This window comes from Enhydra lutris, unplaced genomic scaffold (genome assembly GCF_002288905.1).
Source record: "Enhydra lutris kenyoni isolate GAN:26980312 unplaced genomic scaffold, ASM228890v2 scaffoldscaffold10, whole genome shotgun sequence".
Lineage (NCBI taxonomy): Eukaryota > Metazoa > Chordata > Mammalia > Carnivora > Mustelidae > Enhydra > Enhydra lutris.
The window spans coordinates 4,726,534-4,750,660 of NW_019154094.1; the positions used below are offsets into that span (position 1 = coordinate 4,726,534).

Here is a 24,127-nt window from a genome sequence, read left to right on the forward strand (position 1 = left end):
CAATAAAAATGGTTGTATTTATTTAATAGCCCAGTAATATTTACCTGAACAGTTTTTCCTTGATTGCTGTACTTGCTTGTTAGCCGTGCAACTTATTTTAACATTGCCCACTGCATGTGCTTTGCTGGTACCTTTTGTTCTTTTAAAAAAAAAAAAAAAATATATATATATATATATATATATTTTTTTTTTTTTAAGATTTTATTTATTTGACAGACAGAGATCACAAGTAGGCAGAGAGACAGGCAGAGAGAGAGGAGGAAGCAGGCTCCCCCCTGAGCAGAGAGGCCGATGCGGGGCTCGATCCCAGGACCCTGGGATCATGTCCCGAGCCGAAGACAGAGGCTTTAACCCACTGAGCCACCCAGGCGCCCCCACATATATATATTCTTAAAAAATATGTATATATATCAGACTTTATATATATATATATATCTGAGCCCGAATTAAAAATTTTGTAATATATAGATTTGTAACAGGTAAATTAACATGTTAATCATTTGATAATCATTAAACATTACCAGACATTATCAATTATTTCTTAAAGTAAGGATAAAATAAATGTCCCAGTATTTAGCTAAAGTGATTATCAGAAAATAAAACTAAGTATTATTTTACTGGACTTTTCTCTTTAGTCTTTGCATTTTATTTCATTTTATTTATTTATTTGGCAGTGAGAGGGAACACAAGCAGGGGTGTGGGAGAGGGAGAAGCAGGCTTCCCGCTGAGCAGGGAGCCTGATGTGGGGCTTGATCCCAGGACCCTGAGATCATGACCTGAGCCAAAGGCAGAGGCTTAATGACTGAGCCACCCAGGCGCCCCTAATCTTTGCATTTAAAAAAAAAGAATTTAATTCCTATCCAGCCCAGTAAAATTTCTTAGGAATGAGGGTAATATTACTCCCTTGTTATTTACTTGCTGTGTTATTGGGCCTCTCATGACTTTATATTTTTCACTTGTCAGATAAGAGTAATTACACTAAACTGCAGGGTTTGTTGTGAGGATGAAAGAGAGTCTCTAAAGGGTCAGGCATGTGGGAGGTCATCACCTAAGGCGGTGATGTTCTGTTAAAGTAACTTCTGCCCATTAGAAGTTAAAGTTAAGTTTTGCCCCTAAAGGGCAGGAGATGCAGCCCATCAGTTAATATAATAATACCCCCATGCTGTTCACTGAACCTCCTCCATGGGCAGGAGCTGGCCTAGGTCCTGGGGAAATGGTGAGCGTTCTCCTGTCTCACCTGTGCCGGTGGCATTTAACAGGGCCGATGGGCTCACAGATGAGGACAGATTCCGTTTCAAGTCTGAGACACACTGATGTTTTCCTCCCCTTTGTTAACAGTTACAAGATAATAAAACTTTCCTAGCGATGATAAACCACGTCCTGAATGTGGATGGGTTTTACTTCTCAATGACGTATGATTTGACCCATACTTTGCAGCGGTTGTCTAACACTAGTCCGGAATTCCAAGAAATGAGTCTTTTGGAAAGGGTAAGCTTCATCTTTATTTTTCCTTATTTTGCTTTTCTTTTCTTCTTTTTTTTTTTTTTTAAAGGGATATAGCTCTGTGTCATCCATAAAAATATTTATTGCTTTTTTTGCAATCCTGGCTATGTCAGACCTACGTGTGGGGTTGAAAACACACTGTGTTTTCAGTACCCGTCACAATTGCAAATTCAGGATCCCAGAATCGGTCTGTGTGGCCCAGACAGGACTGAGAACCAGTGGTACAAGAATTGAGAAGTACAGTCTCAACAGACATGCCGGTAGTTTCCTGAGTTACTAATGTTAACAACATAATTGTCCTAATAAAATTAACGTGCCTGTTGGTGATATTCTTTCTGCAATGGTGTTATAGTTTTTATAACTAGAAAAGTAAGAATTTGCTAATATAAGAACTTGAAAAATAATGATTTAAAGTGGGTTTTTTGGTTGTTATTTTGCCTTGCCCCCCCTTCTTTTTAAATATGAGTGCATCTTTAAAGATATATATATCTTTATATATATATATGTGTGTATATATATATATACACACATATATATATATAAAGGTCCTCAAATGGTATCATCCTAAAATTCCTGCTGTTCAGGAACCTGGATGATGGCTGCCTGGATATTTTAGTAACAGACTTCAGATGTGTTTGGGGGCAGACCAAATTGTAAAGGTTGCTGTCTGTTACTTGTTAGGCTGGCCCCTATGAAATTGCCAGTCACTGACCATTTTTGACCAGTATAAATGGTAATTTCATATGGTCCACCCTAAATCAATATTTTTGTTGAGTGGCTCTTTTAAGATTTTGTACTCTAATCTAGGAAAATTATATGTAGGCTTGGACGTAAATTTAGATGTAAGCTAAGCAATCAAGCAATTTGTCTTTTAACTGCAGAGACGGTTGCTTTTAAAAGCAGTTGCTATGCTGTGTTCTCCATTTGTTTACGAAACGTCTCTCAGATGCCTGCTGTGTACCAGTGGCTACACTAGCCAGTGGGGACACGGAACAGAAAGGATGGCCCCTTGTGGGGGTCTGCGGCCTCCTGGGGAAGCAGAAGTCTGGGCAGTCACAGAATAAGGGACCATTGCTGTGATGAGGCCTGTACCAAAATGGAGTGGGATCCCAAGGGAAACTTGGGTCTCACTCGGTCTGGGGGAGCTGGGGATGACTTTACAAAGGAGGGTGCTTGTGAATGGAGACCGAATACTGTTCTGAATAGGCCATCGTGGTCAGGGGACAGTGGGAGAGGGAGGGTTCCAGGGGGAGGTGGTGGCAGTGTAATGCAAAACTGAGACAGCTGTCCTGCACGCTGGGAAGGGAATTTGTCAGCTACCCAAGAGTCAGAGTCAATGTAGGAAATCGTGAAGTTGGCAGATGAACCATACATATCTTAGACATTTGTCTGACTAAAAACATAAAATTCGACACCGACTGGTTGATTTTTTGATTGAAGACTAACTGTAAGCTTTTCTTTGTTTTGGGTTCCTTGATCCCTGTGGAAAGTACATCCCTTTCACTTTTCCAGTTTGAGCTGGTAGAGGTTTGGACACCCACAGAGCGGTCTGTTGGCAGAATCCTGTAGATTCTGACCGTTTCTCAGACCTTCCAGAGCTGCCCCTCCTCTTGCGGCTCCAACAGCTGTATTGGTTCAGCAGCTTGCCTTTAATTGCTTTAAGTTCTGTTATCGTTCAGCTCTCCAAAAAAAAGTCGTTTGTTTTTAAGTCCTGTCTCACAGATGTGTACGACCCTGAGCTTGGTTATGTCGTGATGGCTACCAAGTACAGCTGGCGGCCTGTGATGGCGAGCGCACACCTGAGCGGCGAAGTGGGCCCAGAGCCCGGTTGTGGCCTCTCCCGGGACTTGGGGGAGTGGCGGAGTGGTGGTCTATAGGTGTGTTTTGTAAAGAGAACAGAGAGTTGGTCAACCTCCGGTGTTGTTGAGGGGACTTCTCCTGTATTTATAGTGTGAAAGTCAGAGTGGCTAGGGATGCCGGCAGGTGGCTCCTGGAGGTGCTGCCAGATGCCAGCAAGGGTTAGGCCCTGCAGAGGGGTGTTCTTTAGGTGACAGCGAGCCCGTGAAGACTCCCCAGCAGACAGGAGAGGGGTCGTGTTGGAGAGCTTCTGCTGGCAGCCTGTGGAGGGGTGGGTGGGAGGGGCGAGGCTGAGACAGGAGGCGGGGGGTGGGGATGGGGGGAAGCTGCCCATAGTAGTTAGGGCAGATCAAGTGCTAGCCAGGCCTGTGGGAGCAGGGATGTAGGAGAGGGGGCGGATTTGGAAGGAGATGTAGGACTTGGCAGTTGACTACAGATAAGAGAAAGACCGACCCCAGAGGACTCCTAGGTTTCTGCCTGAGCCAGTGGGACAGGACACCCCAAGGAGCGGCGGTTTTGAGGGGAAGACCTGCCTGTGGCCGCCAGGTGGAGACTCTGATTGTGGAGACTTTTCATTTTGTAGAAACTCAGGTTGGCAGGAGCCACTTGATTAATTTTATATCTTCCTTCTCAGGCAGATCAGCGGTTTGTATGGAATGGTCATCTTCTAAGAGAACTTTCTGCCCAGCCAGAGGTAATGGACCCTAATAAAACCTGCTTATCTGTTTCAGTCCAAGTTCTAATTGGCTACACATGTAAAATGGCTGCCTAATCACCAGGGATTGTGGTAAATACTTCTCATTTAACTCAGCTTATAACTTAGGAGCTTTAATAGGTCTGCCTCCTCGCATTTTCTGGTTTGAAGAAGCCCAATGATTTTATGTTGATCTCCCATAGAAGCCTTAAAAAGAAGAAATACTTTCATAAAAGAACATTGCTTTCTGTGAGTAAGAGAGAAGGGGTCCTGGTGGGTCAGTAGTGGAGAAATGAGGGGCCCCACGAGGTCCCTGGGCAAATGCAGAGCTCTGCATTTGTCTTCAGTCACCCAAGAGAGATACGCATGGATGCCATCTTCTTCTGTCCTTAGTTGGTACAGATGAGGGGGAGCAGGGAGGCCCAGCCAGGAAGCATAACACACCACACTTAGGTTCATAGATTTGCCTAGTGTCTTTATTTCTTTTCTTTTGTTTTGCTTCTTTTGGAAAAGTAGTTTGAGCTGCAAACCTTAGCACGGGTATCTCTTTTCCCCAGAGCAGTGAAGGTGCTGTAGGCAAAGACTGACAGGGAGGGAGGTAGATGTCCGGCGGCTTCATGCAGTTTGATTAGTGTTCCGGAACCTGCACACTTCAGCCCAAATGATTGTATCACATGCTTAAATCGTGTTTTAATTGGAAAGACAAGAGTATGTGAGAGACGTTTTTAAAGAATTTACCCATAAGTTTGATACCTTATTTGTATGTTATCTCCATAACACCCGAATATTGTTACATAGTGTAAGTATGTTTTATGCAGTGATTCTTTTCATTCGAAGAGCATGTGTTTTCCTCAGCGTCCTGTCTCTCTTCATTTCAGGTCCATCGGTTCGCGCTTCCAGTGTTGCACGGCTGTATCCTCTCCAGTTGTCTGCCCGTCCTCAGTTCCGTATTAGTACGAGGCCGATTTAGGAACAATCCCAGTCGGATGAGGAGAGTGTTTTAGAATGAACAGAAATTGCTCTTGATAACAAAATCAAACCCATTACCATAAAATTTTAGAATACTGGTTATAAATGATACCCCCTCCATTTTTTAAATGAACTTTTTTTTTTTAAGATGTTATTTCTTTGACAGATCACAGCTAGGCAGAGAGGCAGGCAGAGGGGAGGGGGAGAAGCAGGCTCCCTGCTGAGCAGAAAGCCTGATGCGGAGCTTGATCCCAGCCGAAGGTCCCATGAACCGAGCCGAAGGCAGAAGCTTAACCCATTGAGCCACTCAGGCGCCCCTTCGTTTACCTTTAATCTAATGCTTTAGTAAGTTTCTGCGTCACACAGTTTCAGTGTTTGAAGTACATACAGACAGCTGGGCAGGAACAGCGACCTCGAGGCAGGGCCATACCTAGTTGACGACTGTGGATGGACAGGAGGGATCCAGCTCAGGGAAGGAGCCAGGTCTGGGGCATCCAGGGCCCTGTGTGAGCTGTAATGGTGACCCGAGTGGAGATCGGCATGATAGGACAGGCTCACTGTGACAGCGGTGTGGAGAGCGGGCCAGAGGCGAGCGTGGGAGGGTACCAGGCTAGCTAGAGGCAGTTGCAGTAGTTCAGGTGTGAGAGGTGGCAGTGTCTGGGGCCGGGATGGTAGCAGGGATGGTGGTGGAAATGGTCAGGCTCTAGATCTGTCTTGAAGGTAGAGCTTACAGGATTTTCTGAAAAATTGTACATGGGCTATGAAAGAAGGGGGTTTAGTACGAATCTAAGGTTTCTGGCCAGACTAAGGAAGCCAGCCAGCCAGCCGTCGACGTGTGGAAGCGTCTGGAAGTGGGGGTAAGGCCAGAGTACCCATCGGGTACTCTGTTCCTTCGGGATTGCTCTAGCTTCCAAGTCGAAATGTCATGGAAGAAGGTGGAGTAATGGGGCGGGAGTTTATAAGGGAAGGTCATGGTGCAGACATAAATTTGAGAGTCGTCTGGGCATAGATGGCATTGAAGCCGTGAGGCTGATGAGTTCATCAGAGGAAGGAAAGCATCTAGAGAAAATTAAAGGCCTGGAAAAAGAAGATGGCCTGAGGGAGTTCTAGATGGTGAAGAATTGCTGAAGCCACACACTGCAGGCCTCAGTGAGGATGGGGGTTGGGGGGGAGTGCTGGCGCGAGTGAGCTGGAAGGACAGGAGAAATGAAGGTGACCCAGCGAAGGGCAGCGAGGAAGAGGGGAGCCACCCAGGTGAGCGTGGTGTCCCCCAAGCAAATGAAAAGACTGTTTGCAGGCTCGGGGATAATCAGCTGATCGGGTGCTGATTGGTTCAGTGTGAACATTCGAGAGGCAGATTATGTGCGTGCTCCCCTGACTCTCCTCCCCAAATGGCGGATATGACAGATGAGAACGTTTCGCAGAAGGGGAGAGCACAGTCATGTGCTGGAGTGACATCCTCATGGTGTGTGACAGGTGCACAGGTCCTCTACCACCAGGAAGGGAAGCAGACAGGTGGATGTGGATGTGGATGCCAGTTGATAGAGAGCTGTGGTGGGAGGACAGGGGGATGGCTTTTATTTCTGCAGAGGACCAGGAAACTGTGTCAGTTGGGTGAGTGGGAGGAGGGAGGAGTGTTGGAGGCTGAGAAGGTATGGCAGGGGCATCCGAGTGGGAGCGTGTGGCCCTGGGCGGAGCTCACTGATCCAGACCGGAGGTGTATCTATTCCGTCATGGTGCTGGGCCGCTCTGTGGTTTTTATTTTCTTCTTGTTCCTTCCATGCTTTCTAGATTCTTTAAAGTATGTATGTATTTCTCTTTTAATCTAAGGAAATGATTCATAAAGCAGTCACTCATATTCTGTGCTATCCTTAGTTCTCTAAGGGCAGGCTCATACCTTACTCATCTTTGTGCCCTGACCCAAAATAAGTAGTGGGTAAATGAATGAAAAAATATGGCCTTAGATTCTTCTCTTAGTGCTGTGGGTTTTAAAGAAAAGTGAATTGGGAGTTCAGGATGAGTCATCGTTAAGTCTGAAGGTCCCAGGTCAAAGAGAAGGGTGACTCATTGGAAATTCACATTGCTAGTGTCCGTCAGGACCATCACTTTGAGAATGATTTGGCATTCTCTCGTGAATTTACCAGAACTTCCCCTTGCATACCCAGTATGTCCATACGATGGGTGTTTGCAAGAGTGTTCACAGCACCACCCTTGGATGGAACCAGCACCACGAGTTCCCTCCGAGGAGAGTCAGGGCTCTCGTGTGGTGCTTGCACATGGCACATGGCACCAGCGAGGAGTGGCCTACTGGCTCGTGCTCTCCAAGCATGAATCTTAGGAACTTACTGGTGGAAATAGACAAGGGCTGAAGTCGGTCAGAAACGTGGTGCTGTTTTTATAAACTCAAGCCTAAGCAAGCCACGTGTTTTTTTTTTTTTTTTAAGATTTTATTTATTTATTTGACAGAGATCACAAGTAGGCAGAGAGGCAGGCAGAGAGAGAGGGTGGAAAGCAGGCTCCCCGCTGAGCAGAGAGCCCGATGTGGGGCTTGATCCCAGGACCCTGAGATCATGACCTGAGCCGAAGGCAGAGGCTTAACCCACTGAGCCACCCAGGCGCCCCCCAAGCCACGTGTTTTTAAGTCATGGTTGCCTGTGGTGAAATTAAAAAGGCAGGAGTATGGTCTCTTGAGAATAGTTGCTGCTTCTGGGCAGGAAGGCACTTGGATGGGATGGAGAAGTTAACAGATAGATCAGCATTTTGGTACTGTTCTGAAGTTGGAGGGGGTGGGTCATAGATACTTAATTTACTGTGCTGTTATGCTCTATAATGGATGATTCCAGTTGTGTTAAGAAAAAGTGTTACATGTGAAAGATAAGATGAGGGCAAACCCAAACAAATGAGAAAGCAGGAAAGATAAGGCCTTCAAGACAGTGAAAGAAATGTGTCTTTCCCTTACACTGTCAAGAGGTAAAGATGAAAAGTCAGGGGCGCCTGGGTGGCTCAGTGGTTAAAGCTTCTGCCTTCGGCTCAGGTCATGATCTCAGGGTCCTGGGATCGAGTCCCGCATCGGGCTCTCTGCTCAGCAGGGAGCCTGCCTCCTCCTCCTCTCTCTCTCTGCCTGCCTCTCTGCCTACTTGTGATCTGTCTGTCAAAAAAAAAAAAAAAAATCTTTAAAAAAAAAAAAGAAAAAGATGAAAGAGTAATTCTTAGAAGAGTTTGGCATTTCCTAATAAAATCAGATGATGAATCTGCTCCGTGACCTGCAGTCCTAGCTCCTTAGAGCCCCTTCCCCAGAATGTTTGTTTGCAGCACTTTTCTGCTAGCAGAAATTGGAGACAACCTGGACAGTCGTCTGGACAGACTAGCATAGCCCGTCTTCACCCAGTGGAATAGAATCCAGCCCCAGCAGCAAGGGAGCCCCAGGCACGTGTTGCTGAGCAAGGGCAAGCCAAAGACATACACAGTATGATCCCTTTTCGGTAAAAAAAATAAACCGTCCAGTCTAGCCAGCAGATTGCTCAGCGGCAGAACTAGAAAGACCAGTGAGGGAGTGGTGAACCGAGTGGCTAGCGGTCTGCCCGTGGACTAGATACAGAGGGGTGCCCGCGCTCGGTGCTTCAGAGCTGCCGGGGGTGTGTGGGGCGGATGCCTTAGCGGGTTCAGTGATGTTTGTTACGATCAGACGATATTTAACGGAAACACGTCATTTTAACCAATTCTGAGTATATAATTTAGTAAGCGGCATTGCCTTCCTAATGTCAAGCCATCTCTCTCTCCCCAATGGAAGCAATAGTTCCCCAGACATGGCTCTTTTTGCAAATATTTAGATACACTGTGTATTCTTTTCTATTTGTTATACTTCCTAATAACATTGTTTTTAGAGATCTGCCGTCTCCAGACGCTTCTGCAGCCCTTCATTCTGGCAGGGAGGTGGAGAGGCGGGGCCCTGAGGGTTCGCCCTGTGCGTTGCTGAGCGGTAGCGAGCAGGTGGACAGCGGGTACCCTTTACCAGTTGTTAGGGAGGTAGTTTTAGATTAAGAAAAGCTTTGCGGGGAGATACTGTTTTTTTCTTACTCGGTTTCGCTTTTCCTGTTTCAAGGAAAAAGTAGAGCCAGAATTTGTTTCTCGATAATTCTTAAATCACAGTTTGATCTGTAAATCTTCATATGTATACTAACTGTTATCACTGATTTGTATTTGTGATTATACATATATTTCTGTGTTTTTTTTAATTGCAGTAGCCTGGCACCCTGCCCTTTTCCATTTCTTATTTGAAGGCAGAACTACTGTATGTTTTTCATTCTAAGCTGGGTCTTTTGGTGATGTAGATAATTTACTTTTAGAAAGTGGTTGAGGATGGCAGGGAAAGGAAATTGTATTTTCAAAATACAAACAACATAATCAACCCCTAGAACATACTGTCTGTATGTCATTATAGGACTAATGACTTGACCAGACTTCACAGTCGAATATTACAGTACTAAAGGCTTGCGAACATTCCTGAAGAACCCAAAAAGATTGTACATTCTTGGTTCATTTTTCTCTTAAAGACAATGTCGTTCTTGCTAGGGTAAATAGGTTCAGATGTCCTCTGGAAACAATACCTATGATTTCTATAAATGTCAATATTTTTCTTAACATAGCTAAGTTATTACTATGCACTCGTGTTCTATTAATGGAAAATACTTTGACTGGATTCTCATCTCGAGGAGGAGTTGTTTCAGAGCCGGTGTGCGCTATTACGTAAGAGGTGAGATTAATACCGTCAGCGTGATTCAGTACTGGGTTTTATCTGTCACTGATTAATGTTTTGTCATACGGTGACATGACTGTAACCTTTTGTATTTCATTTGTTCCCATTATCATTTGATAGCCTTCACTAAGTATTATCTCCTGCTTCATTATAATAATTAGGTAGGTTTTCTGTGCTTTACTCCAGCTACTGTAGTTAATATGGCAAACGTTAATGAGACCCTATATGTTGCTTCTTATTGCTTTAAGAGGAATTATTCATGTTGTTCGCTGGATGTCTGAAAGCCGGTTGAACTCAGTGTAGTTTCAGCAGCCTAAACTCACACCAGAAAGTATTTCTTTTATTACTCTTGGTTTCTTTGCACGCGTAAAGCTAGACATTTGACTTTATGCCTTCAACTGTAAAGATTGACATTTCGAGCATTTATTCCCTAGGATTTGTACTAGCAGCACGCTAATTGACTTAAACTAGGCTTTTTAAAATCTGCTTTAAAAAATTACTGGCTTTATGAAGAGAAGTTTTTCCTACTCGTCCTATTTTCTTTTCTTCCTGTCTTTTATTTTTCTTTTTTTGTAAGCCAGGGTGTATCAGAATAAAATCCTGTGGGCCATTAGATCAGCTGTAGACATTTCAGGCCACGAAGTTTTAAAGGTTATTCCCTTATTATAGGTAATAAAGCAGAAGAAAGGCATTTAGTAAGCGACCTGGCCCAAAATCGCAGAACCAGAATTGGAATTAGCGACTCCTTCGTAACTAGATTTTCTTGGATGGAGATAGAGTCTTCATTAAATTTTTGAATAGGTAATGCATTCACGTAGTTCAGGTATCAAGAAATGTAAACAGATACGCAGTAAAACTGCTTCTTGGCTTTGAGGCCGTCGGCTGCGTCTTACTCAGTTGTTAGCTTCTTATTTATCCTTTCAGATCATTATAATTTTTTTTAAAGATTTTATTTATTTGACAGAGAGAGATCACAAGTAGGCAGAGAGGCAGGCCTGGGGCGGGACGGAGGGGAAAGCAGGCTCCCTGCTGAGCAAAGAATCCAATGAGGGGCTCAATCCCATGACCCTGAGATCGAGACCTGGCAGAAGGCAGAGGCTTAACCCACTGCGCCACCCAGGCGCCCCCAGATCCTTATTTTATGCTGTTACCGTTGCGTATTCTCCTCCCCCTTTTGTAGACATTGGTTCTATACTGAGCACATTTTCTTGCACCTTGGTTTTTTCTGTTTTTTAAATTTCATGTATCTTGGAAATCACTTCATAAAGGTCTGCCACCCCACCTGGCCCCTGTCCCCCCTTCTGTCCTTTCCTCCCTCCCTTCTTGTGCCCCCACCCCCCACACCAGTCTCACTCTAATTTCTGAAAATACTCCTTAATGAGAATTATGGAAAGAACCCAAGTAGAAGATGCTTCTGACAAGTAATCTTAGAAGGTTTTGAGGAAGCTTTTCATTTCCGATTTGACTCAGTAATTTTGTCCCCGTCGCTATTAACAAAACCATCTCCCTCACCTTAAAATGTTACATTTGAGAACTAGATAGAAAAGGTGTTAAGAAATATTTGAGTTGGTTAAAAAAAAATCTATTGATTTCTTTATGAAATCAGGGTAATTTGAGTCAGGGAACAGCTTGAAAGTTAGGGTTAGGGTTAGGGTTAGGGGATTATGTGAACAGGTTGTAGAGGATTGCTTCACGCAATTGAAAGGACTAACCAACATTAAGACTGAACACTTGAGAGCAGTGCTTTTCAAATGAGGCTTTGTGGGTATGTTCATGGAGTTACAAGAATTCTAGGATCATAAAATTTTTGTGCTTTTATTTTGATAATTAAAATCATTATAAGCATCTGCTGGACCATTTGCCTTATTACAACAAAATACTGTTAACATAATGACCCATATTTGCATTTAATATTGTGTTTAATGGTTTTAACTTTTAAGATAGTGTTTTTCAAACTGGGATCTGTGGGCATCCTGTCGGGGTCCTTGAGAATTTGACTTTTCTTGAAAATATTTTTCAAGTTTGAGAAACACTGTTTTAGAGGAATTTTGTATGTCTAAACAATTGATATATCAAACAGCAACCAACTTCATCTGTTTATTAATAAGTCCTTAATACACTGCCTTAAGCCTGTTGCAATGAGTGAGCTTCTGGTAGCTTTTGGATGGTGTACCATGCATTTGTCTGAAATTGATTTTTACAAGTATTTTCCCCCTAATATGAACTGACTTAATTCTTTCCAAGTTTAAATGGAATTGCTGAGTTTCTGATGTGTTTCTCATGTAAGAAATCTAGTTAACTTTGACTTTTTTTTCAATTTAGGAATTGATTCTGAAGGCCACGCCGCTAACTTTGTAGAAACAGAACAAATTGTGCACTACAACGGGAGCAGGGCCTCATTTGTACAGGCAAGTGGCCGTGGCCGTGAGGCGGCCCGCCAGCCCTCCTCTGCTTCCATTGGACTTTCTGCCCTGGTGTTGAAATTTCCCTCTGCTCCCCTGCTTCTTAAAGTAATACTGTTGTCTGAGATGTGGGAAACGTTCCCTCAGAACAAAGCTACTCCCATCACCTGGCACTCACCTGCCCATATTTCCTGCCCTTGAATTAATTAAATCCTTACGGAGAGGGGAGGAGAGGAGGTCCAAGGGTTATGGAGGTGGAGCTACTTCCCCACTTCACCCTCTCCACTTCTTCAAGGCAGTGATGATGGGACAGAAGGTAGCTGGCGAGGGCGTTAACACACCTTGCGCATCTTTGGGGGACAGTCTGTCCCCTGTTGCCGCCTTACGGTGCTGTGGGTCGTTTGTTCTCTAGAACAGTAGTGGCTCAGCGTATTTGTAAGTTCATGAACATTCTCATTCGAGGACCAATAAAGCATTTTCTAGTTTCATCATCATGTCTGACTACACGACAGATACAACTTAATAATTGCTTGTAGATAAATTCATTTATTTTGGAGCTTAGGGGAAACACAGAACTGTGCACTCCCCAGGTAGTAAACATGTATATAAAGCCGGGAGGAAAAGTCCTTTCTGAATGTATTCCCACGGAAGAGGAGCTGTAGGAGTGGGTACCCACAGACTGCTCTCATAGTTGGTAGATTGTAGTCATGCTTTTCCCTTTGTGGTCAGTGATGCACATACACCCCAGACAGGAGATAAGCTGAGAAAAACAAGTTTGTGTGTATGTTTCTTTTCATATTTCTCTCTTTTCTTTTAGACTCGTGGATCAATACCCGTTTTCTGGTCTCAAAGACCAAACCTCAAGTACAAACCACGGCCGCTAATCAACAAAGTAGCAAATCACGTGAGTATCTTCTGTGCTTTTCTCCTTGGCTAAAAATAGGAGCTTCGTGTCATTGTGGTTTGTTCGTGGGGCACGAATCTGAATCCTCGTGAGTCAGAACCCAGCATCTCTGCAGCCGTTCTCTTTGGTTCTGGTACCTGCTGAATCTCTGGCCTAGAGGCTGCAAAGATGGCACATTGGGAATGTGGAAAACTCGTGGATGATCGGACGGCATGGCAGATTCAGACTTTAGAGGTCCTGTAAGATTTGCAGCTTCATGGCATTCTGTAGTCCTCGGTGTGTTCTGTTTGAGGCCGTGCTCGGAATTAAAATATGGTATTTTAGCTCAGAATCCAGCGGCTTGTAATGGCTGCGTACGACATGCTGTTTAGAATGCCTTGAAGACCTGGTCCCAATCCTACTGTCATTCTCTCGAATATACAGACAGGACATTGAAGGAGATACTTTAAAAAGTTTTATAAATATAGTGTCATTTGGTAAAGCATGTAACTCTTTTTTTCTCTTTCTAGATGGATGGTTTCCAAAGGCATTTTGATTCACAAGTAATTATTTATGGAAAACAAGTAATAATCAATCTGGTAGGTTTCTTACTTGTATCTTGGGGGGAACAAAAGAAAAAACTTCACATTTGAAAAAATACGTGTACCATTTTAACTTGTTTTGAAGTGTGCGTTTCAGTGGCATTAATGTGCTTGACAGTGTTGTGCTCCTGGCACCGTTGACCATTTCCAGGACTTTGCATCACACCAAACAGAAGCCCAGTGTCCGCTAGACAATAACTTCCTGTTATCCTTCTGCCCTCAGCCCCTGGTAACCATTCTACTTTCTACCTATATAAATTTTCCTATTCTAAGTTCCCCATGTAAGAGGATCATAGAATACTGATTCCTTTGGGTTTTGCTTATTTCATCAAGCTTAATGTTCTTAAGGTCTGTCCACGGTACAGCATGTATCAAAATTTCATTCCTTTTGAGGACCGGATAACATTCCTTTGTATGTTCCATATTTGGTTTATCCATTTATCTGTCGACAGACATGGGGTTGTTTCTACGTTGTGTCACTGTGAATAATGCTGCTCTGAACATTGGTGTGCAGGTATCCATTTGTGTCCCTGCTTTCATTTCTTTTAGGGCTATACCTAGAAGTTGATTGCTGGATCATATGGTGATTCTAGGTTTAACTTTTTAAGGAACCACTGCTGTTCTTCACAGTGGCTACTCTGTATGTTCCCACCGCAGTGTGCCAGGGTTCCGCTTTCTCCACATCCTTGCTAACACTTGTTATTTTTCAGGGTTTGTTTTGTTTTGTTTTTTGATTATAGTTGTCTTTATGGTGGTGGAGTGGTGTGTAATTGCGGTTTTGATTTGCATGACTAGTGATGTTGAGCTTCTTTTCATGTATATATTGGATAGCTGTATGTCTTCTTTGGAGATAGGTCTACTCAAGTATTTTGCTCATTTTAAATCAAGGGGTGGTTGTTTTTGTTGAGTTTTGGTAGTTCTTTATATATTCTGCAACTAATCCCTTATTAGATGTGCTTTGTAAATGTTTTCTCCCATTTTTTTGTGTTTTTTTGATAACTGCTAGTTATAGGTCTATTCAGATTTTCTATATTTTCGTGATTAATATTTTGGTAGATTGTTTCTAGAAATGTGTCCATTTCATCTAGCTGGCCTGGTTCATTGACCTACAAATGTTCATTGAATTCTGTTACAATCCTTATTATTTCTTCAAAATCAGTAGTAATATCCCATCTGTCATTCCTGATTTTTTTTTTAAGATTTTATTTATTTACTTGACAGACAGAGATCACAAGTAGGCAGAGAGGCAGGCAGAGAGAGAGTGGGAGAAGCAGGCTCCCTGCTGAGCAGAGAGCCCGATGCAGGGCTTGATCCCAGGACCCTGAGATCATGACCCGAGCCGAAGGCAGAAGCTTAACCCCCTGAGCCACCCAGGCGCCCCTGTCATTCCTGATGTTAGTAAATTGAGTCTTCTCTTTTTTCTTGGTCATTATAGGTAATAGTTTGTCAGTTTTGATCTTTCAAAGAACCAAGTTTTGGTTTTATTAATTTTTTCTCTATTTTACTATCCTTTGTTTATCTCTAATCTCTATTTCCTTCCCTTTGCTAGCTTGGAGTTTCATTTGCTGTTCTTTTTCATTCCTTAAAGTGTAAAATGAGGTCCTTGATTTAAGGTCTTTTTTTTTTAAAATATTTTATTTATTTATTTATTTATTTGAGACGGGGAGAGAGAGAGAATGTGAACGTGTGTGAGCAGGGGGACGGGCAGAGGGAGAGGAGGAAGAGAGAATCCCAAGCAGACTCTACTGTGAGTACAGAGCCCGGGGTGGGCCTCCTATTTTACAACCCATGAGATCATGACCTAAGCCAGAATCACTAGTTGGCCATCAGCTGACTGAGCACCCAGGTGTCCTGGTCTTATTTTTGAATGTATGTGTTTATAGCTGCAAATTTCCCTTAGTGCTGCTTTGGCTTTATTTCATAAGTTTTGGTATATTTTATTTTGTTTTTATTTGTCTCTGTTTATTTTCTAATTTCTCTTGTGATTTCTTCCTTAACACAATGATTGTTTAAGAGTGTGCTGTTTAGGGACGCCTGGGTGGCTCAGTCAGTTAAGTGTCTGCCTTCCACTCAGGTCATGATCCCAGGGTCCTAGGGTGGAGCCCCATGTCATGCTCCGTGCTCAGCGGGGAGTCTGCTTCTGCCTCTTCCTCTGCCCCTCCCACCCCCACTTGTACGTTGGGATACTCTCTCAAATAAATAAATAAATAAAATCTTCAGGAAAAAAAGAATGTGCTGTTTAATTTCCTCATGTTTATGAAATCTCTGGTTTTTCCTTGTTACGGAGGGTTAGCTTCATTCCACTGTGAATAGAAGAGATACTTTGTATGAGAGTTACTGAATTTGAATATTGAATATTATGAAGACTGGTCTTGTGGCCTAACAGCTACTCTGTCTCAGATACTGTTCCACGCACACTTGAGAAAAATGTGTATTCTGCTGTTGTTGGGTGGAGTGTTTTGTTTATGTCTCTCGGGTCTGATTTGTTCGTGGTATTTAGGTTGTGTTTTCTTACTGATCTGTCTGGTGGTTCTGTCCATTACTGAAAGGGAGCTGTTGACATCTCCAGCTATTGTAGAATGTTTCTCTCCCCCTTCAGTTCTCTCAGTGTTGCTTCCTGTATTCTTGGGCTCTGATGTTTGGTGTGTGTGTATCTTCATTGTTTTTACCTTTGTGATGAGTGGACTCTTCTATCACTATATAATGTTATTCTTTGTCCTTATAATAGTTTTTGACTTGAAGTCTGTTTTGTCTCATGTTGCTAAAGCTGCCCCTGCCCTGTTTTGATTACTAATTATTTGCATGCAATATCTTTCCATCCTTTTACTTCCAGAATACTGTTTTTATTATTTTTTATTTTTTTTAAATATTTTATTTATTTATTTGACAGACAGAGATCACAAGTAGGCAGAGAGGCAGGCAGAGAGAGAGGTGAGAGCAGGCTCCCTGCTGAGCAGAGAGCCCGATGCAGGGCTCGATCCCAGGACCCTGAGATCATGACCCGAACCGAAGGCAGAAGCTTAACCCCCTGAGCCACCCAGGCGCCCCTTTATTTTTATTTATTTATTTATTTATTTAAGATTTTATTTATTTGACAGAGAGTTCACAAGTAGGCAGAGGCAGGTGAAGAGAGAGGGGGAAGCAGGCTCCATGCTGAGCAGAGAGCCCAAAGTGGGGCTCGATCCCAGGACCTTGAGATCATGACCTGAGCCGAAGGCAGAGACTTTAACCCACTGATCCACCCAGGTGCCCCTACTTGTGTTTTTAGATCTAAAGTGATTGTTTTATACAGCATATGGTTGGATCATGTTTTTTAATTCATTCTGTCAGTCTGTGCCTATTGATTATAGAGAGTTAATCCATTTATACTTGAAGTAATTACTTCTTTGTAGAGACTCAGTTCTGCCATTTTGCTCTTCGTTTTCTGTACGTCTTATAGTTTTTTTTTCCCCTTGTCTTCCTCTATTACTGTCTTGTGTTGAATTTTTTTGTAGTTATATATTTTGATTACCTTCTCATTTTCTTTTGTTTATATTCTGTGGATATTTTGTTTTTGGTTACCATGAAGGTTATATATAATGTTTTAATTAAAGTTGTAATATTTGGGGTGCCTGGGTGGCTCACTTGCTAAATGACTGCCTTCTGCTCAGGTCATGATCCTAGGGTCCTGGGATTAAGCCCTGCATTGGGCTTCCTGCTCAGCAGGTGGGGAGCCTGCTTCTCCCTCTCCCACTCCCCCTGCTTGTTTTCCCTCTTTTGCTGTGTTCCTCTCTGTCAAATAAATACATAAAGTCTCAATAAAAAAATAAATCAATAAAGTTGTAATATTTAATTTGAATTGGTACCAATCAATTTCAGTTTGCATACAAAAACTTGATTCCTGTAAAGCTTTGTCCCTCTTTATGTTATTAATGTCACAAATTACATCTTTATACATTTCGTTCCCAGTAATGTAGATTTATAATTTCTTAAATGCATTTGACTTCTGAGTCCCATAGAATATAAAAAAAATGGAGCTATGGATCAAGATTATAGTAATGCTGCCTTTTATATTACCTTCACAGGAAATCTGAATACCTTCACATGGCTCCAGCCTGTTTATATTCTTTCATTCCAACCTGAAGGATCCCTGTTAGCTTTCCTTGTAGCCCAGGCCCAGTGATAATGAGCTCTCTGAGCTTAAGAACGTCTTAATTTCTCTCATTATTATTATTTTATTTTACTTATTTATTTATTTTAAAGATTTTATTTATTTATTTGACACAGAGAGTCACAGCGAGAGAGGGAACACAAGCAGGGGGAGTGGAAGAGGGAGAAGCAGGCTTCCCGCCAAACAGGGAGCCCAATGTGGTGCTTGATCCTAGGACCCTGGGACCAAAGGCAGACGCTGAACTGACTGAGCCACCCAGGGACGCCATTCTCTCTCATTTTTAAAGGACAGTTTTGCCAGATACAGAATTTTTGGTTTAGGGTTCTTTTCTTTCAGTGCTTTAAGTAGATCAGTCCACTGCCTTCTAGCCTCCAAGTTTTCTGAAGAGAAACGGGCCTGTAGTCCTATTGAGAATACTTTGTATATAATGTGTTTTTTTCCTTCTTGTTGCTTTTAAGATCCTCTCTGTCTTTCAGTAATTTGAGTAGAATGTGTTTGGTATGGGTTTCTTTTATCATACTTGGAACTGGGTGAGCTTCTTGGATTCGAAGATTTATGTCTTTCATCAAATTCAGGAAGTTTGGGGGCATTTTTTTTTTTTCCTTTAAAAAAAGACCTCTAGCCTTTTCTCTCTCTCTTTGCCTTCTGGGACTCCCAGAATGGGTGTTTGTCCCCTGGTGATATCCCAGACATCTCCAGGGCTCTGCTCACTTTTCCTTATGCATTTTTCTTTCTGTTCCTCAGACTTGGCTAGTTCATTTGTCTCATCTAGAAGTGGGCTGATTTGATTTTCTTCCTGCACAAATGTGCTCCTGAAACTCTGCTAGTGAATGTTTAATTTCTGTTTGGTACTTTTCAGCTCCAGACTTACTTTTTAGTTCCTTTGAATGATTTTTGTTTGTTTGCTGGTAATCCTATTTTGTTCATATACTGTTTTCCTGGTTTCCTTTTGAACCCTGTGTTTTCCTTTAGCCCTGAGCATATTTAAGACACTCGTTTTTTTAAAGATTTTATTTATTTATTTTTTTTTTAGAGAGAGAGAGAGAGAGCATGAGCACAGGCAGACAGAGTGGTAGGAAGAGGCAGAGGGAGAAGCAGGCTCCCCGCTGAGCAAGGAGCCTGATGTGGGACTCGATCCCAGGACGCTGGGATCATGACCTGAGCTGAAGGCAGCCGCTTAACCAACTGAGCCACCCAGGCGTCCCTGACACTCGTTTTTTTAAAACGCTTTTTCTGATAAGTCTTCTGCAGGGATGGTTTCTGTCAGTTCATGCTTCTCAACTGAATAAGCCTTGTTTTCCTGTCTTTTGTTATGCCTTGGTATTTTTGTTGAAAATCAGGCACTGGGTGGTTATGATACGGTAACTCTGGAAGTCACATTCTCCTTTCCCTGGATTTTGTGGCGTTTTTGTTTCGATTGTTGAAGGCTGTAGTAATCCATTTGTTTTCAGATGTTTCCCAGCCATTTTTGTAAAGGCTCCCTTGTTTATGCTCACTGAAGCCTCTGTTCTTTGAGCTCATGTTCAGCTAATGTTTTGACAGAGATTTCTTTGAATGCCAGGAACCAAAACTGACAAAGCCAAAAACCAAAAAAGAGAGAACAGCTGCATCTCTGAGTCTCTGCAGATGGTTCTGTGCTGGAGCAGTTCTTCTCTGGGTAGCCAGGCTAGCCTGAGCATACCACTCAGCCTGAGGGAAGGGCTCCAGGTCTTCTCAGGAACTTCCAGACATGCCTCTTGCCTGGGTGTACATGTGGCATTCTAGAATCCTCCTTATACGTGGCTGCTTCTAAATGACCTCAGCTTCTCCTGTAGTCTGTAGATGGTCTGTTTTATATTTCCTGAGATCCCTTGCCCTAGACAGCTGTTGGTTTGTAGTTCTCTTGTGGCGTGTATGAGCCATGTCCACGTCGTGCCCTGCTCGTGTTCAGAGTTGTGCGAGGCAGAGACAGGCAAACCCATCCTTCAGGTCAGAACAAAACATAGGCGGTAACTTGCAGATAAGGTCTGGGGCCCTCTCTCCGGTTTGAGAAGGTGAACCGAGAACTTGGTTGTGGCTTAGGACTGAGACCGTCACTGCCCCAGGGACTGGGTGGGGTAAGGGCAAGTAAAAATGTCACAGAACTGTCCTACAGTTTTGAAGATGCCCCCCCCCCCCCCCCCCCCCCGTCGGGCATTTGCTTCATTGCTTTAAACCTTTGATTGTTTTCCAGAGCTACAAAGGCGGCTCAGATAGCTTCTGTTGTTTTCAGTGTTTCTGTGCGAAAACAAGAGCTTGGAGCTTCCTGGTCCACCATTTTGCTGATGTCGTTTGCTCCTTTTAAAGGAACTTAAAGCTGTGGTGTTTTTCATCTTTCACAGGTGAATCAGAAGGGCTCAGAAAAACCACTTGAACAGGCGTTTGCAACAATGGTGTCTTCCTTGGGCAGTGGAATGATCAGGTACCTCCCTACAAATCAGGTCTTTTCGGATTAGATGTGCACTTACATATCCGGGGTCCCTCCTCACCCACGGGCATCCATTTCCACACCCCCAGTGGATGCCCGAAACCACACATGGTTCTGAAGCCTACGTTTACCGTGATTTTCCTTAGACACACATACCTATGATAAAGCTTAATACGTAATGTCGGCCCAGTAGCAGATAAACTGATAATAGAATAATAACAATAATAGTAAAATAATTAAAACAATATACTGTAGGAGGAGCTGTGTGAATGTGGTCTCTCTCAAATTACCTTGCTGTACTGTAGTTGTGCGTACTGTGATGATGTAAGGGGCTTGGTGCCCATGTGATGAAGAAAGCCCAGTGACGTGGGCACTGTGATGGAGCGTCAGGCCACTGGCAGCCTGACCGCATGTCGGGAGACCAACTGCTTTCAGACCATAGTTGACTGGGAGCTAAAACTGTGGGAGGTGAAACTGTGGATAAGGGGAAACTACTGTATACACCAGTACATAGATCTCACTAGACATACGATGTCCCTCACTTTCCAAAGGTCTGTGTCACACTGCTTCGCTTTTACAAAAGACCTATGTTGCCTCCTGTTGTCGCTAACCAAAAGAAAGCCAAAGACGATTTTTCACTTTTTTTTTAAGATTTTGTTTATTTATTGACAGAGATCACAAGTAGGCAGAGAGGCAGGCAGAGAGAGAGGGGGAAGCAGACTCCCCGCTGAGCAGGTAGCCTGATGTGGGGCACGATCCCAGGACCCTGAGATTATGACCCGAGCTGAAAGCAGCTTAACCCACTGAGCCACCCACGTGCCCCTGATTTTTCACTTTTTTGAGGTCATTATCAAGCTGATGGAGGGGGAGGTCTTTCTAAGAGCAGAGCGGCCTGTGGCATGAGGCAGACGTTTGGACAGCAGGGGGCGCTCTTTGTTCATGTTACGTTAGCTCATGAAAAGTTCCGGTGAAACACTCCACCTTCGGGTAGTAGTGGAGTCCTGAATTATAGCTCAGCTTCCCCCCCAGCAATACTAGATCAAAGCATGATTCTGTTAGCTTGAAGTTTTTCTCTGACACAGTTATATTGCCCAATAACTTCTTAAGGGTCAGATTTTAATTTGAATTTTGTGGAAGTTTAGTCCCTGATCAAAATCCCCTCTGTGAGGCTGTGTGTCGTGTGGCCACTGGGTCATGAATTTGGGTTCCTCGTGATCATTTGGTGTGATCTCTGTGGTCCTGACCCACACATGAGCTGGAGAAGTTTACACTGGCGTGGAGGCCTTGTCGGGAGTGGCAGATTTGCCTCTGTACGTCACCAGGCTGCACTTGCAGACTCTGCATGGCCTTGTCAAAAGAGGGTAATCCTAGAACATCCCACAGCTGCCCTGTGGAAAGGTGCGAGGTCATGAGTCAGCCCGTTTGGAGTTTGCTGCAGCAGGAAACTGGGCAGGAGGTGAGGTGCTGTGGTAGGAAGTGGTCACAGGCACTGGGGGGAAACTTTCCAAAGCAATAGTTTGGGGTTATTTAGGGAGAAGTTTTTTTAACCTATGAGAAATTTTAAGCATCCACAAAAATAGAATGATATAATGAACCTTTGGGGAAGAATTTAAGTGTCTTTCCTCCAACTCAAAAGCTCTAGCAAATTTGTCAGATCCCCACGCCATGCATACTTCTGCTTTCTCACAGTGGAACTTTCTTAAACACTCTCTGGAGGACTTAGAGGAACTCAGAATATACCTTAGACCTGAAAAATGAGAATCTCCGGGTTTGGGGTCCAGTGTGCGTACTCTGAGAGCAGTTTGTCTGCTGGCTGCTCTGTACCCCCTTGTGAAGGTCCTCTGTCTGCCCCAGGGGCTTCCCGAGACACACTTGTCTCAGAGTCGTCTTGGGTTTGTAGCAGCCGCTGACTTGGAGAACGTGCAGTGTCAGTCAGGGTCTAGAGTTAATGCCCTTGGTGTTTCCGGGAGCTTGGAAGCCACACACAGCCCTCACCTAGAGAGTAAAGACCCAGAGCTGTTGTCATTTTCCTTCTGTGAGCGCAAAAGACCACTAGACAGAGGAGCATATTAAAGAAGTATATTTTTTATTTTAGTAAATAATTTTTAATTTAGTAAGTCCGTATTCTAGAAGGCAGGGGGAGAGATCAGTCTGTTGGTTAAAGGGAAATTAAATGGTACACTCACTGTCATGTTTCAGATATTGGGCTATTGGATTGATTCACTTTTTAGTGGTTCATTGGTTGTTGCTTTGAGTAAATTAAGTGGATGACCAGAAGGAGAAAGGTCATATGGTTGCAATTCTGAGTAACAGTGAGCCTCGTTAGCAATGGAAGTTTTCCTTTTGGGAACTGAATGAGAAAATGAGCCGTGTAAGCTGACGTGTCTCTGAGCATTTCTTCCTAGAACTCGGAAAGAAGCAGAACTGCTTGACTGTTGGGGTCAGAAGCAAAATAATATATTTATAGTCCTCCGTTGCCAAAATGTTACTCTTCAGTTCATTCTTAGGAGATACCAGTGCGATTTTAGAAGGATGTACGCTAAGAATCCCAACGCATTTAGGTGCTAGCTAGCTGCTTACGTCCTTCGAGCCAGTCTAGGGCTGTTGCTCTTGTGGGAGCACCCTGAAGTGACTGTCCCTCTGTCACTCTTGTGGGAGCAGCTTCTGGAAAAGCTTGCTCCACTCCAGCTTCACCAGGTCTAGCCTCGGGGCTCGCTAACCTCTGCTTTTTTACTGATTTTTAAGGAGACCGTTCTCACCTCATCAGTGAGATAACCATTAAGGTGGCAGGAGCTACCAGACCTGCTTAGAAGCCCACACCCTCCTGATGCTCCTTCGGTCTGTTGGAGCGGAGGGAGTGATGTAGGGAGTGACACGAGGGCAGATGCCTCCTCTGAATTTCACTGTGCAGGCCAGAGCTCGCTGTCCTTCCAGTCCTCCTAGTTATGACCTGACCTAGTTCCTGACTCCCTTGACTTTCAGGAATGGGTTCATGATTTTCTTTTCCCCCGCTCTCAGTTGGCAACATTTTCCAGCTCATAGTAGGACACCTTCACTGTCAGATGTGTTCTGACCTTCAGAATTGGGCCTGTTAAATACCGGATAACTAAAAGCAATTAACTAACCCATTGCCAATGGGCAGGAAGAGTCCCTCTGCCACATCTATGTGAGATGTACACATAGTGCTAAAGACGGCGGATGTTTTGATTTGTTAAAGAAGGTGATGGACCGGGGCGCCTGGGTGGCTCAGTGGGTTAAGCCGCTGCCTTCAGCTCAGGTTATGATCTCAGGGTCCTGGGATCGAGCCCCACATCGGGCTCTCTGCTTGACGGGGAGCCTGCTTCCCTCTCTCTCTCTGTCTCTGCCTGCCTCTCTGTCTACTTATGATCTCTCTCTCTCAGGTAGATAAATAAAATCTTAAAAAAAAAAAAAAAAAAAAAAAAAGAAGGTGATGGACAGTAAGTGACCAGAGTGGGGGCCATGCTTCCTCGGTGCTTCTGACAAACCCCAGTACAGATCCGACACTTGTCGAGTCCTCCTCGCACTGATTTGACCGTTTTGAACATTTTAACTGATTTAAAAAATAATAAAAAGGGACCTTGGGGTCCCTGGGGGTAGGGAATATACCCTGGCTATTCATTTGGCTACGGCTCCTTTATATTATATGCCCGATTGCTGTACCGGAGTTCACTTCTGCTTTGTGCTGGGCTGCTTCTCTGTTCCTATCTCAGGGCATGTAGAAGAACACGTGAAGATAGAAGTGTGTGTGTGTGTGTGTGTGTGTGTGTGTGTGTGTGTAAACCCCACACACAGTGAAGAAGAAAATCCGTATGCTCAAACAGAGGCAAATCAGCTTATGAACATA

At 43.7% G+C, this 24,127-nt stretch overlaps 1 protein-coding gene across 1 annotated transcript in view; it reads left to right on the forward strand.

Annotated features, from left to right (window-relative positions):
- LOC111143885 (SAC1 like phosphatidylinositide phosphatase) overlaps positions 1–24,127 on the forward strand; it is a 61,305-nt gene that overhangs the window by 24,644 nt on the left and 12,534 nt on the right. The window contains exons 5-12 of the mRNA XM_022497913.1: positions 1,339–1,488; positions 3,995–4,054; positions 4,933–4,966; positions 9,675–9,776; positions 12,102–12,187; positions 12,999–13,085; positions 13,595–13,663; positions 20,177–20,256. Coding sequence (XP_022353621.1) covers positions 1,339–1,488; positions 3,995–4,054; positions 4,933–4,966; positions 9,675–9,776; positions 12,102–12,187; positions 12,999–13,085; positions 13,595–13,663; positions 20,177–20,256 — 668 coding nt within the window. The remainder of the gene's footprint in view (positions 1–1,338; positions 1,489–3,994; positions 4,055–4,932; positions 4,967–9,674; positions 9,777–12,101; positions 12,188–12,998; positions 13,086–13,594; positions 13,664–20,176; positions 20,257–24,127) is intronic.